General features: G+C 36.8%; 1 protein-coding gene across 1 annotated transcript in view; it reads left to right on the top strand.

Annotated features, from left to right (window-relative positions):
- Positions 1-6,280: 6,280 nt before the first annotated feature.
- Positions 6,281-16,129, top strand: part of LOC107723815 (NACHT, LRR and PYD domains-containing protein 3-like) — a 37,928-nt gene continuing 28,079 nt past the window's right edge. The window contains exons 1-8 of the mRNA XM_016532521.1: positions 6,281-6,511; positions 6,879-6,945; positions 7,025-7,141; positions 7,474-7,581; positions 7,691-7,751; positions 9,926-10,118; positions 10,250-11,253; positions 11,682-12,436. Of these exons, the coding sequence (XP_016388007.1) occupies positions 6,493-6,511; positions 6,879-6,945; positions 7,025-7,141; positions 7,474-7,581; positions 7,691-7,751; positions 9,926-10,118; positions 10,250-11,253; positions 11,682-12,436 (2,324 nt within the window). The 5' untranslated portion in view covers positions 6,281-6,492. The remainder of the gene's footprint in view (positions 6,512-6,878; positions 6,946-7,024; positions 7,142-7,473; positions 7,582-7,690; positions 7,752-9,925; positions 10,119-10,249; positions 11,254-11,681; positions 12,437-16,129) is intronic.

Raw genomic sequence — 16,129 nt, 5'->3', positions numbered from 1 at the left:
AGTCTCAAGTCAAATCCCAAGTCCTCAAAGAGTTAAAGTTAATGAGATAATTAAGTGACTAATTAAATGATGATTGTGGTTTAGTGATGAACACCTGCTGTTATTGAGAATTACAGAGGATCAGATGTTGATGTTTTATTGGTTAAAATGATGCCACCATCATAGAGATCAGTGTTTGCTTTAGTTGGGCTCTTGACCTTTTTAATAACTCTTTAATAAAGGGGTTTGTTTTTAAGCTATTGCAGTATAGCTTTACAACAAACATTTGTGCATTTGCACATTGCTGAATTTAAAGCTTGAGGAAGCAGCTTACACTTTCTGCATTGAACTCACTTGAGTGAATATTGTGAAGGTGTCTCTCTTTGGTTTATTGACTGACATTCAGCGATTACAGAACTGCAAAGAAGTTATATTAAACAAATACAACCGTAAAGCTTAAATATTGGAATAAAGAGGAAGTGTATTGCTCAGGCTTTTAGACATGAACACTTATCATACAATCCTCAACAGTGGTGACAATAATTATTCATGCTGCAGTGCATGATGGGAGTTTTTACTATGGTGTTACCCAGCATGCATTGCAGCATGAAGCATTTTGTTGATTGTCACCATTGTTGAGATTCATATGCTGGTTCTTGATGTCTGTGTGTGTCTAATTAATTCTGGAGTTCAATATTTCTATGCATTAGGCAGACTTCAAATTCATTCAATATAACCATAAGCACAACACTTTCATTGCATGCTCTAGTTTAACAAGGTCGGATATTCAAAATCTAAACATATAAATGAAAAAAAAAAAAAGAACAAAAAAAACAGCTAGTTCAGATGTTAACAGGTTGGCCACTGATTATTATCTCAGCACATGAAAAAAAAAAAAAACTAACAGCTGTTCACTGCACAGCACACCTTCACAACACAACATGCATTGCTGCAGAGAGAGATCTAATACAAGAAATCAAGGGTCAAGAGCCCAACTAAAGCAAACACTGATCTCCATGATGGTGACATCATTTTAACCAATAAAACATCAACACCTGATCCGCTGTAATTCTCAATAACAGCAGGTGGACATCACTAATGCACAATCATAATTTAATCAGTCACTTAATTATCTCATTAACTTTAACTCATTGAGGACTTGGGATCTGACTCTAGACTTGCTTGTGACTTGAAAGGAATGACTTGGTTCCTCCTCTGGTGAAATCAGCTGCTGAGTTCATGAGTGGCATAAACATATGGCAGGACTTTTACTTTCTGACCCCTGGATTGTCCACCTCTGGCTGTATGGCACCTCTTATGGTTCTACATGGCACCATTTGACAAAGGTGCTTTATAGCACCTGTAAAAATAGGTGCTAAATAGCACTAAAAGTGGTTCCCCTATGATTACAAGCCAAAGAACCACTTTTAGTGCTATATAGCACCATTTTTTTAGAGTGTGTGACAACCAGTAGTGAATACTAAAGTATAAATCAATATTAAATAAATATTTCATTGATGGTCCATATGATTACACTGTATGTCTGATGGGCTAAATATGGTTCATATCTGAATGTATCTTTATATATAAATTCACAACAACATATATATCACTGAAAACCTACAGTGAATATATTTAGGCTACAGTAGATCATGTATCATTACATTGTCCATTTGATCTAATTATGTGTATTATAAATGTTTTAATTCACTAATTAAATGTGTAATGTTAATGTATTATTTAAATAACACATTTATAACACTAATTCAGTTGTCTTCTGTAGGCTATGTAGACCAACAGTGAATATTTACAGATATTTTAATTCGTAGTGCAGATCATCTGATATCTTAATGTAATGCTTATATTTAAATTCACAAAAAAACAATTAGTCAATGTCTATGGACGGGACGGTTATTAATGAAGTTTCGAACGTCGGTTTAATAATTTTGCCGTGTATACTCCGTTCAGCGTCACGTTTCGGGGCGTGGAAATGTCGCCACAGTAACAGACCGGTGTGTAAAACTCGCGGACGTATTTTAAAAATGATTTGCCGCGAACTTTAAATATTTCACATACTTTTGAAAATCCAGCGTTTAGTTGATCCTGATAAGCGCTCATCGTCACAGTTGTAAACACGACAGCTTTCTTCTTTCGTGAGGGGGCTTGGCGTCACGGCATCTTTGTTTCCAGGCGGAACGTTAAAGTACGCGACACACACGTCTCCCGGAAATCCTGTATAATTCAACCAATTCGATGACGACTTCAAAACTCCTGAAGTGTTTCCACTTTTGTGTGCTGTATGCATCAGATGTTCAGCCAACGGTCCGTGGGTATGACGTCTGAGGCTGAGACTATCTACACTCTAAAAATGCTGGGTTAAAAACAACCCAGCACTGGGTGAAATATGGACAAACCCAGCAACTGGGCTGTTTTGACCCAGCGGTTGGGTTAAATGTTTAACCCAACCTTCTGGGTAGTTTTATTTAAATTAAAAATTACTATATTTCTTGCTTAAAATGAACCCAAAATAGGTTGGGAATTAACATTTATCAATATGTTCAATAAATGAACATTTATTAATAAGTTGAAAAAATAATAACTAAATAATAAAAATGTTTTAATTGCTAATTTGTTGCAATTAATTGCTAAATTGCTAATAGTAATACCCATTCTCTCAAGAAAAAAACTCGTAGTCTTGAGCGCAAATGGAGAAAAACTAACTTGGAAGTTTTTAGAATTGCGTGGAAAAACAGTATGTCCAGCTATAGACAGGCTCTAAAAGCTGCCAGGGCCGAGCATATCCACAAACTCATAGAAAATAACCAAAACAATCCAAGATTTATATTTAGCACAGTGGCTAGATTAACAAATAACCAGACACCACCCGATCTAAATATTCCCTCACAGTTTAATAGTAATGACTTTATGAAATTCTTCACTGATAAAATAGATAACATCAGAAATAAAATAACAAATGTAGATTCTACAGCGTATAATACTTCAGCTTCATTCATCACACCAAAAGATAAACTGCAGCGCTTTACAACTATAGGACAGGAAGAGCTAAATAAACTTATCACTGCATCTAAACCAACAACATGCCTGTTAGATCCTGTACCCACTAAATTACTAAAAGAGTTGTTACCTGTAGCAGAAGAACCGCTTCTCAATATTATTAACTCATCGTTGTCTTTAGGTCACGTCCCAAAACCATTCAAGCTGGCGGTTATTAAGCCTCTTATTAAGAAACCACAACTAGATCCTAGTGAACTGGCAAATTACAGACCCATATCAAATCTTCCTTTTATGTCTAAAATTTTAGAAAAAGTTGTGTCTGCACAATTGCGCTCCTTCCTGCAAAAAAATGATCTCTATGAAGAATTTCAGTCAGGTTTCAGGCCCCACCATAGCACAGAAACTGCACTTGTTAAAATTACAAATGACTTGCTTCTTGCGTCAGACCAAGGCTGTATCTCATTGCTAGTTTTACTTGATCTTAGTGCTGCGTTCGACACTATAGATCATGACATACTCATAGATCGATTACAAAACTATACAGGTATTCAAGGGCAGGCTTTAAGATGGTTTAGATCCTACCTGTCCGATCGCTACCACCTTGTTCATTTAAATGGGGAGTCATCTCAATTATCACCAGTAAAATATGGAGTGCCACAAGGATCTGTCCTAGGTCCTCTGCTATTTTCGATATACATGTTGCCCCTTGGTAATATTATTAGAAAATACGGGATTAGCTTCCACTGTTATGCAGATGATACTCAACTATATATCTCAACAAGACCAGATGAAACTTCTAAATTATCTAAGCTAACAGAATGTGTTAAAAATGTAAAAGATTGGATGACCAATAATTTTCTCCTATTAAACTCGGATAAGACAGAGATATTACTTATTGGACCAAAAGACAGTACACAGAATCTCGTGGATTACAATTTGCAACTAGACGGATGTACGGTTACTTCCTCTACAGTCAAAAATCTGGGTGTTATATTAGATAGCAACTTGTCTTTTGAAAATCTTTATATATAAATTCACAACAACATATATATCACTCCATCTCCTGTATATATGAAAGCCTACAGTGAATATATTTAGGCTACAGTAGATCATGTATCATTACATTGTCCATTTGATCTAATTATGTGTATTATTAATTTTTTAATTCACTAATTAAATGTGTAATGTTAATGTATTATTTTTTTCAAAAACACTAATTCAGTTGTCTTCTGTAGGCTATGTATGTAGACCAACAGTGAATATTTACAGATATTAGTGCAGATCGTGCAGATCATCTGATATCTTAATGTAATGCTTATATTTAAATTCACAAAAAAACAATTATATGGACGGGATGGACGGGACGGTTATTAATGAAGTTTCGAACGTCGGTTTAATAATTTTGCCGTGTATACTCCGTTCAGCGTCACGTTTCGGGGCGTGGAAATGTCGCCACAGTAACAGACCGGTGTGTAAAACTCGCGGACGTATTTTAAAAATGATTTGCCGCGAACTTTAAATATTTCACATACTTTTGAAAATCCAGCGTTTAGTTGATCCTGATAAGCGCTCATCGTCACAGTTGTAAACACGACAGCTTTCTTCTTTCGTGAGGGGGCTTGGCGTCACGGCATCTTTGTTTCCAGGCGGAACGTTAAAGTACGCGACACACACGTCTCCCGGAAATCCTGTATAATTCAACCAATTCGATGACGACTTCAAAACTCCTGAAGTGTTTCCACTTTTGTGTGCTGTATGCATCAGATGTTCAGCCAACGGTCCGTGGGTATGACGTCTGAGGCTGAGACTATCTACACTCTAAAAATGCTGGGTTAAAAACAACCCAGCACTGGGTGAAATATGGACAAACCCAGCAACTGGGCTGTTTTGACCCAGCGGTTGGGTTAAATGTTTAACCCAACCTTCTGGGTAGTTTTATTTAAATTAAAAATTACTATATTTCTTGCTTAAAATGAACCCAAAATAGGTTGGGAATTAACATTTATCAATATGTTCAATAAATGAACATTTATTAATAAGTTGAAAAAATAATAACTAAATAATAAAAATGTTTTAATTGCTAATTTGTTGCAATTAATTGCTAAATTGCTAATAGTAATACCCATTCTCTCAAGAAAAAAACTCGTAGTCTTGAGCGCAAATGGAGAAAAACTAACTTGGAAGTTTTTAGAATTGCGTGGAAAAACAGTATGTCCAGCTATAGACAGGCTCTAAAAGCTGCCAGGGCCGAGCATATCCACAAACTCATAGAAATGCCAACCCTGAAACAACATATAAAACTACCATATTTTGCTATAAGTTTGATTGCATCATATAATAATTGCTGTTAATAGTGTTAATCGTCTGTTTGATTGCGTCTTTAGTTGATTTTCCCGTACATTTCTGCCATATGTACATTAACTGACAGTCACCACTGAAAAGCTACCACTAAATATTGTAGAAACTTAATTTGCTGTAAAGTTGCTTTGCAATGGTTTGTATCGTGAAAAGCGCCGTACAAATAAACTTGACTTGACTTGACTTATGAATAAATGTTCACTTTTTGATTATTGCTGATGACTCTAGTAATTATGTGTCTGATTTTTAATTTACAACCTATTTTGGGTTCATATAAAGCAAGCCATATAGTAATTTTTAAACAACAGTTGAGTTAAATAAATCTTCCCAGAAGGCTGGGTTAAACATTTAACCCAACCGCTGGGTCAAAAAAAAAAAAAAAACAGTTGCTGGGTTTGTCCATATTGCACCCACACAGCAAAATCCTGAGTGTTAAATTAACACTGCTCAGAGCAAATAGCTAAGTTTTTAACTTATAGCCTGATTATTACTGCTTTTTTTGCTTCTCACATTACTAAAGAAAATAACTGCATTCTTGACACTATTAAAATATTCCACTCGTATCCTGTAGGGGAGCAAGTGGTGAGGAAATTGACAGAGAGCCATAAGTTTGATATTTTACAGAGAGCTGCTTATATATTCAGTTAAACAACACTCAGAGTACACCTGTGAGGAAAATACATTAATGGGTTATAACTTTAAATAATAAAGAATGAAATTTAATATTAAGAGACTTAAACTCCTCCTTGTCAGGTGACACATGAAAGTAAAACTATTACAGCAGGATCTGTTTTGTCAGATCCAGATGATTATTGCTTTCTTTCCTTCTCACATTACTAAAGAAAATAATTACATTCTTGACACTGTTAAAATATTCCATTCGTATCCTGAAGGGGAGCAAGTGATGAGGAAGTTGACAGAGAGCCATAAGTTTGATATTTTACAGAGAGCTGCCTTTATATATTCAGTTAAACAACACTCAGAGTACACCTGTGAGGAAAATACATTCAGGGGTTATAACTTTAAATAATAAAGAATGAAATTTAATATTAAGAGACTCAAACTCCTCCTTGTCAGGTGACACATGAAAGTGAAACTATTGCAGCAGGATCTGTTTTGTCAGATGAGGAAGTAAACTACATGAAGAGAGAAAAACACAGTGAGTATCACGATGTCAACATCATATTTGATAGCCAAAATCAATCCAGACTGGTTTAAAGTGAAGTACAACAATAAGCATTATCAGATATTTTGAAAGTAGTTAAAATGACAATAGGAGATAAACACAGAGTCTGGAAATTGTCAGATTCCACTTTTACTTTCATTTTAACACAGTGCTTGTCTGAATTTGTAATGCGGTTTGTGAATAATTTGATTCTGTGTAAATAATTGTCAAGATGAAATTGTGTTTCATGTGTGCAGGTCATTGTTGTGGACTGACTTGAGACAGAGGTGGATTTGAGAAAATTAATTACTGAGGTGATTCATAACTCACTCTGTGGATCAACATCTGTCTCTGCTTTTAGATGAAACCATGGCCTTCAGAATGAATCTGTATGAAGAACATGACACACAGATAAAGACAGTCAAGCGGTGAGAGAACTTGAAATGTTTCACATTTTTAATGTTCAGAAATAATAATTGCATACTACAATAACATTATCATTAATAGTCTGATTCAGGAGGGTGAGTCAGATTTAGCTGAACACATCGATGTGTCTGTGAGGAAAAACCAACCGATGGATCTTTCAGATCTCTGCAGAGAGGAAGACTCTTCTGTTGAGCGCAGGTGAGATATTATGAGTGTCATATATACTGCAGGTGTGCTGCATTATGGACATTCACCAGGTGTCCCTGTTGCTGCTGGATGTTTCTGTGTCTGTCTGTATCTATATGTGTGGATTGCTCTATTTTATTCTATAATGCATGAATGAAAAGGGCACATGGGGCCGATTCCTTTTATTTATAGAAAAATAATTATTTAATCTTTTAACTCTCAAGTCACAACAGACTCCTCAAGTGAAAGAAATGAACATTAAAGGGAGGTTGAAAGAGTAAAGGTGTTTCTGTCAGAGCAGTGTGAGATTTTCAGAAACAGTTTGTATTGCTGTTGTGTTTCAGTCTGTGTGAGAATGAATCTCCTGAACCCAGCTGTGTGTCCATGAAGAGTGACGCATCACTGGGTCGTCTAATTGATTTCAGTTTGGGAGACTCATCTGCTGATCTGAGGTGTTGTTTAGATAACAGTATAAGAAATATATATGATATTCATTTATTTACTGCTGTGTATTAAATACATTAATACATACAAACATATTCAATATTTGTTTAACTACAGTCAAAAACTTGAAGGACTCGAAACACATACAGCAAAGAAGAACTTAGACTCCATTTTCAAGGTTGGTTTTGTGTGTGTGTGTGTGTGTGTGTGTGTGTATATGTCCATCCCAACACAGAAACCCTCTGGGTAAAAGTATTAAGAAATGAAGAATCACCACTAAAGTAGAGAAACTACGGAGCCCCTAAAGGGACATGGTGGTGGAAAAAAATCAGATTGAGTGAAAAAATTTGGGGTGGGAGGAAAAAATATTTGTCAGATTGTTTGCGTTTTGCGAGAGAACGCAAAAAAAAATTTCCTCCCACCCCAAATTTTTTTCCCACCACCATGTCCCTTTAGGAGCTCCGTAAGAAACTGAATCCATACACAGCAAAATCTCCAGTGTTAATTTATCACTATGAGTGTGGTCTCATATAAATACTGAAGCAGAGTTAACCTTAATGAGATCATTAGGTGATTATTTAAGTGATGATTGACCATTATTGAAGACACCTGATGTTAACAAGCAGAAACACCAAAGGAGAAAATCAAAATTTTATATCACTATTATAGTGGTCAGTGTTTGCATTAGTTGGGATCTTGACCCTAACATTTTTAACATTCATTTTGTTGGGCTGTTGTAACTGAGTTATAAAAGCCAGACAAACCAGAGGAGAACTGATCATCACGTAGTGATCTACATGCAAAAAAAAAAAGTTTAGGCTCACAACAAAGGTGACCATCAAAATAAGCATGTTGTAGCCAATCAAAGCTCTTCCTTGGCCCTCATCAAGCATTGCCGCATGAATAAACAATGAGCTGAATTGTCTTTTTAATTTCTGGTTATAACAGCTAAACAAAATCTAACAAAAAAAATTTAAGGGTCAAGATCCCAACTAATGCAAACACTGACCACTATAATGGTGACATACAAATTTAGATTTTCTCCTTTGGTGATTCTGCTTGTTAACATCAGATGTCTTCAATAATGGTAAATCGTCACTTAATTAATCACCTAATTATCTCATTAACTTCAAAACTGCTTCAGTGTTTATATGAGTCCACACTCAGCGTGTTAAATTAACACTGGGTATTTTGCTGTGTATGTAACCTGACTGCTGCACAAGATGAACATCAATCTAGCAAACAGCCAATCCAGTCAAACTCTCTCTTTTAACCTCAGTATCTCCCCTGATAGCAAGCAACCATTGAATCAATGTTAAAAATTGTTGATTTGTCAATGTTAATTCCATTGAATCAAAATCGCCTTTGCACCCGCAATTAATGTTGAAAAAATGTTGAAATTTCAACAAATCACCATTGTTGTGATCAGTGTTTGCTTTAGTTGGGCTCTTGACTCTTTGTGTTTGAATGTTAGTTTTTCATTGTTATTTGTGCTAAAATACATTTGTTGAGGCAATGAAAACTAAGATCAACTGGGATCAGGTGATGGTGACTAAAATCTTTGCGAGGTTATTTTAATAATTGCTGTTAAATAATAAGTGTGTTGTTTCTCTGTGTGAATAATGTGTGATACTGATACTACATGTGAGATTAAAGCAGTGGTACAGCTATCATACTATTAATTAACTGAAAATACAAAAAATCAATTAGACATCAAGAATCAGCGTATGAAACTCGACAATGGGTATCAACGTAGTACAAAACTCATTCATGACTCCCAGCATGAATTGCAATTGATCTGTGATTTGTGAAGCAGAACTCTTACATCAGTAATGACACATCACCTTCAACATTCTTTAGTATTACTTCTCTATCGCTTGACATCCATCACAAAAGGTGATCTAGTCCAACTCAATTTAAAAAAAGCTTCTTTAGAAGCGCATAAGTGTTTATATTGAAACACTATTACAAGCACAGAAAGAGAACTTACTGAAAAGCAAGAGTCAAGAGCCCAACTAACGCAAACACTGATCACAATAATGGTGGTTTGTTAATTCAAAAATTAGTGCTATTAATTCAATGCCATTAACATTGACAGATCAACTATTTTTTAACATTGATTCAATGGTTTTCACCTGCTCTCTTGCTATCTGGGTCTTTAGATGCTGATGTTTGAGCATACATTGGAAGTTATTAACAGGTGTGATATAATTCAGTGATGTTTATTAGTATTCATGCCTTTGACTAAACTACAAAAAAAATTCAGGCTTGACTCTTGTGTATTGATACTTTGGTTCACCTTCTCTGTGATGGAATGGAGGTTTATTGCTTAAATATTCACTATGATTTCAGGAGCTTGAGCACAAAATCATTTCTGAGTTAAAAAGTTTTAAGAGACTACTGCGTCCAGATTACCCAGAATGCTCTGAAAGAGACCATTATGATGATGAGGGTCATAGCAGAGTCAGAGAGGGGCTTCTGAAGATCACACTGCACATCCTGAAGAAGATGAACCAGACAGACCTCGCTAACACACTACAGAGCAGTAAGAGCTCTGGATCAGCAGATTATAGCCTGTATTTTTATTATGAACCTTCTGTCTTCAGTCACTAATGTTCCTGAATGTCATGACACATTCTAATACTGCTCTTCCAATAACAACAATTATTTCCTCAGAACTGATGCCTGTGTATCAACAAAAACTCAGATCCAGACTACAGGATAAATATCAGAGAATCAGTGAAGGAATGTCCAATCATGGAGACTCAACACGTCTGAATGAGATCTACACAGAGCTCTACATCACAGAGGGAGGCAGTGGAGAGGTCAATAATGAACATGAGGTGAGACAGATTGAGACAGTGTCCAGGAGACCAGAGACACAGGAGACACCAATCAACTGCAATGACATATTTAAACCCTCACCTGGACAAGACAAACCCATCAGAACTGTGCTGACTAAAGGAGTCGCTGGAATTGGAAAAACAGTCTCTGTGCAGAAGTTCATTCTGGACTGGGCTGAAGGAAAAGCAAATCAGGATGTTCATTTCATATTTCCACTTCCTTTCAGGGAGCTGAATTTGATACAGAAAAATCTCAGTCTTTTGAAACTACTAAATCACATTCACCCAGAAACCAAAGAAACTAAATATGCAGATTATGATGACTACAAAGTCATGTTCATATTTGATGGTCTGGATGAGTGTCAACTACGTCTAGATTTCCAAAACAATCCGAGCTTGTCTGATGTGACAAAATCAGCCTCAGTGGATGTGCTACTGACCAACCTCATCAAGGGGAATCTACTTCCTTCTGCTCTCCTCTGGATCACCTCTCGACCAGCAGCAGCCAATCAGATCCCTCCTGAGTGTGTCCACCAGGTCACAGAGGTACGAGGATTCAACGACCCTCAGAAGGAGGAATATTTCAGGAAGAGAATAAATGATCCGAGTCTGGCTGATAGAATCGTCACACACATCCGATCATCAAGAAGTCAGCTCTTCATGTGTCACATCCCAGTCTTCTGCTGGATTTCAGCCGCTGTTCTGGAGAGGATGATGGGTAAAGCAGAGAGTGCAGAGATTCCCAAGACTCTCACACAAATGTTCACACACTTCCTGATCTTTCAGACCAAACTGAAGACTCAAAAGTATGATGAGAATGAAATCAATCCTGATCAGGTTAGAAAAACTATTCTGTCTTTAGGAAAACTGGCTTTTGAACAGCTGGAAAAAGGGAACCTGATCTTCTATGAGGAGGACCTGAAAGAGAGCGGCATTGATGTCAGAGAAGTGTCAGTGTACTCAGGAGTTTGTACCCAGATCTTCACGACCCTCAGAAGGAGGAATATTTCAGGAAGAGAATAAATGATCCGAGTCTGGCTGATAGAATCGTCACACACATCCGATCATCAAGAAGTCTGTTCATCATGTGTCACATCCCAGTCTTCTGCTGGATTTCAGCCGCTGTTCTGGAGAGGATGATGGGTAAAGCAGAGAGTGCAGAGATTCCCAAGACTCTCACACAAATGTTCACACACTTCCTGATCTTTCAGACCAAACTGAAGACACAGAAGTATGATGGGAAATATGAAATCGATCCTCGTCAGGCTAGAAAGACTATTCTGTCTCTAGGAAAACTGGCTTTTGAACAGCTGGAAAAAGGGAACCTGATCTTCTATGAGGAGGACCTGAAAGAGAGCGGCATTGATGTCAGAGAAGTGTCAGTGTGCTCAGGAGTTTGTACCCAGATCTTCAGAGAGGAGTTTGGACTGCAGCTGGGGAAGGTGTACAGCTTTGTTCATCTGAGTGTTCAGGAGTTTCTTGCTGCTTTATTCAAGCTGCTGTCCTTTTCTGAACAAAGCACAGGACTGAGGAATGAGTTCAGGTCACCAATTACCAGTTTACTGAAGGGAGAAGTGGACAAGGCCTTACAGAGTGAGAACGGACACTGGGACCTTTTCCTCCGGTTCCTTCTAGGTCTCTCACTAGAGTCTAATCAGACTCTCTTACAAGGCCTCCTGAGAAAGACAGTAAGCAGCTCTCACAGCAATCAGGAAACAGCTGCATACATCAAACAGAAGATCAGGGAGAATCCCTCTCCAGAGAAATCCATCAATCTGTTCCACTGTCTGAATGAACTGAATGATCGTTCACTGGAGCAGGAAGTCCAAACATACCTGAGCAGAACAGGTGTCTATTGTCTCTCTGGAGTCAAACTGTCTGCTGCTCAGTGGTCAGCTCTGGTGTTTGTGCTGTTGAACTCAGAAGAAGAACTGTATGAGTTTAAACTGAGTAAATATGATCCATCAGAAAAATGTCTTCTGAGGCTGCTGCCGGTGATCAAAGCATCTAGAAAGGCTGAGTGAGTATTTTACAGTCTTTGTTTTATTGACTTTATTTCATACAGTAGGCCTGTGTTTCTCTAGACTGTTTCTGTATATTTTGAGGTCTTTCTTAGTTGACACACTCAACTAACATCATAGAGTGCTCTACTAACGACCTGATGGGTTGAATCAAGTGCGTTTGATAAGAGAGTTTTATCCAAAATGTGCAAAATTTAGGTGCCTTCAGGAATAGGGTTGTGACTCTCTTATATTACAAATATTAGATTGGGATCATCATTGTTCACTTAAAAGTTACATTCAGGTTTGTTGAAATAAATTAAAATAATTCAAATTCAATCTAATAATTCAAGTATAATAATAAAATTTCATTAAATTAAATTTTTGGACAAAATATTTCTTAGTAAAACTGGGGAAAAAGTCAAAGATTTTTTAGTCAATGTCATTCGAGGAAAAACAGATGCATGTAATAATTTGACAGACATTTATTGTGCTGCCATTTTACTTGTTTTTTTTTCTCCAGAAAAATGTATAGTGTTTAAAACGTCTTTACGACCACATTAAACGGGAGACTTTTCAGACGCGCGCTCCTACTTCGCCTCAGCGACAGGCGCTAGTCGAACGAACACGGAAACGGTACAGGTGACGAGGCAGCTTCAGTAGAACAACAGTGAACTGCGGTCAAATAAGATGTTGTCAGGCCATATGTCAGTAAAAACAAATCTTCCTGTACTGTCAGCTGTTATACTGTGCTCGTAGCGCATGCTCTTCAATTGCATGCACAAATAATTGTAACGCGCTGTAGCCTGTATCATTTTATATTAAAGCATGAATGAAACTACAAGCATGTGTGTCAGATCCGTGTTACGTTCAGCAGCGGCAGCTCTTAAAGTAATAGCAGCCAAATCAAGTCAAGTCACCTTTATTTATGTAGCACTTTATACAATATTGATTGTGTCAAAGCAGCTTTACAGTGTCAACAGGAAAATAGTTTCAATAATGCAAGAGGACAATATTTTCATTTTCCAGCTAAAGTCAGTGCATTGATGATTCAGTGATGTCATCATCCAGTTCAGCTCTCTTCCAAAAGTGTCTGTGCAATCAGTCAAGCGTCCCCAACTAAGCAAGCCAAAGGCGACAGTGGCAAGGAGCCAAAACTCCATCAGTGACAGAAATGGAGAAAAAACCTTGGGAAAAACCAGGCTCAGTTGGGGTGCCAGTTATCCTGTGGCCAGACAAAACCAGCATGGCTTGTTTTAATTTCAGGCTGCAACACAGGTCAGATTGTGCGGAGGACTTGTCTGGTTCTCGTGGTCTTGTGCCGATGGTCGTCGAGGTCTTCGGAGGGGATCTGTCTCTGGGGTGCATCTAGTTGACATGGTCTCTCCGCTGACTTTCAGGGCTGTAGAGGTCATCTCTAGGTGCTGATCCATCATCTGGACTGAATGTGGGTGGCTATGGTGACCTCGGAATAAGAATAAAACAGACTAATATTAATGTAGATGCCATTCCTCTTACGATGTAACGAGTACATCATGTGTTATGGGAAGTGTTCCTGGTTCCGGTTGACCTAATTAATGCAGCCTAGCAATCCTTTAATGGATTTGAATTATAGAAATGGGATAGTGTATTATCTGTATGCCAGGTTAAAGAGATTGGTCTTTAATCTAGATTTAAACTGACAGAGTGTGTCTGCCTCCCAAACAATGCTAGGTAGATTGTTCCAGAGTTTGGGCACTAAATAGGAAAAGGAAAAGTTGATTTTGATATTTTAGGTATTTTCAAATGGCCAGAGTTTTGAGATCGCAACGGACATTAAGGACAATAACGCGATATGAGCTCGCTCAAGTATTGAAGATTGAATGTGAAATTATTGCAATATAAAAGTATATTTAAAAACTTTAATGTTAGGTGGGTTTAATCGCGATTAATGTCAGAAAAATGTGTGATTACTTAGTTTTTTTTTTTATTGATTGACAGCACTTATATATATATATATATGTTCACATGAATAATGCTAGCCTGCATAATGTCATGAAACTTTGTATGTACATCAGATATACATGTGCAGAAATCTTCAATAACATTAATCATGTTTAATTTGATAACAATCAGTACTTTCTTAAATTAGCAAACTATTGTCTGGTCAATTAGACTCAGCCTTAAATGGCAAGACAACAAACCATCTGATGAATGTTGCCAAAAAAAACCTAAAAAAACTATACAGCACTAACACTTTACACAACTTCCCAGGAGTAAGGACTCATTTTGGCATTAAGTGTGGACTCCAGTTGGGACATCAATTGTAATCTGACTAACTTGTAACCTTTATTAGCAAGTGTTTATACAGCAGAGTTGATATTTGGTTGACCAATCAGCGTAAAGGTGTGTTTCATGTCTCATGTTTCATGTCTGCCTACTTGTGGAGATCAAAAACACTTTCTATCCCGAAAAATAGCATTAGAAAATCGAGCCAAATTCTGTTTTTTTAATAAAATTAAAAAGATGCTGCTTTCTCATTTTTCTGCTTTCAATATTAATATCAATATCAAATCTTCTTCAAAAGTTAAGGTTAAGACTCAAGTAGTTTTGGAATATTTATGGGAATATTTGGATCCTTTGTGTTGAGTCAAATCTGAAGTCATTTTAGGTTGAGTCTGAAGTCTATTAAAATGGGACTTGAGTCTGAGTCACTCTCAGTGCCTGTTATAATAATTGATAAGTACACAGTAAATTCCCGAGTGTTAAATTAACACTGCTCGGAGCATATATGGTCCCACTCTAAAAGAGTGTTAAAGTAACACTGAAGCAGTGTTAAAGTTAATGAGATAATTATGTGATTAATTAAGTGCTGATTGAGCATTAGTGATGAACAGCTGCTGTTAACAAGCAGAATCACTGAAGAAAAGAGAAACACAAGAACTACAACTGACTTCAGCCACAGACTTAGATAATCAACTGAAATAAAAGAAGACATTAAATCTCTCAAGATCTCAGCAGAAGATGATTGAACAACTCTACAAACAGCATCACCAGCTTCACACATTACTAACCAGTTTGACTTTATTTCTGGAGTATCTAAAACAGAAGTTCTTTATTGAGAATGAATGTTTAGATGTTTTTTTTCTGCAACTTACCGTTTTTGTGAATAGTGGTTGCTTTAGTTGCCTCTTGACTTTTTAAATTTAAGTCTCTTTTTGGCTGGCGCAATTGTGTGTATTAAACACATATGTGATGACAAGGCGTTTATGATAAAATCATGTCATGTGTCTGAATCTCTGATTGCAATTTGGCTAAAACTGTAGTGCTTTTTTGTTTTCTATGTTGTTGCAGTTATGTGAGATAACAATGTGAGAAAAACTTTATAAATTTCTTTTATAAATATGGTTCATAAAGAGGTTTCAATTCTGGCACTCATAGACATGAAGAATCAGCATGTGAATCTCAGCAATGGTGACAAAATATTTCTGATAATGTTTATGTGATTTTTGAACAATAACAAGGCAGTAAAAAGTCACAACAAAAATAAAAGCAAATACTAAGACAATGCAGCTGCATAATTTATTCATGTCGCAATGCATGCTGGGAGCCATGGATGAGTTATGATTGGTGCACCCAGAATGCAATGCAACATGAATCTGTCTGATGATCATCACCATTGTTGAGAATCATATGCTGATTCTTGATGTCTGCGTGTCTAAACAGTACAGATG

The sequence above is a fragment of the Sinocyclocheilus rhinocerous genome, unplaced genomic scaffold (genome assembly GCF_001515625.1).
Source record: "Sinocyclocheilus rhinocerous isolate Xijiao unplaced genomic scaffold, SAMN03320098_v1.1 scaffold763, whole genome shotgun sequence".
Classification (NCBI taxonomy): domain Eukaryota; kingdom Metazoa; phylum Chordata; class Actinopteri; order Cypriniformes; family Cyprinidae; genus Sinocyclocheilus; species Sinocyclocheilus rhinocerous.
Note: the sequence above shows the minus strand (reverse complement) of the source record. Positions and strands in the feature narration are given on the sequence as shown.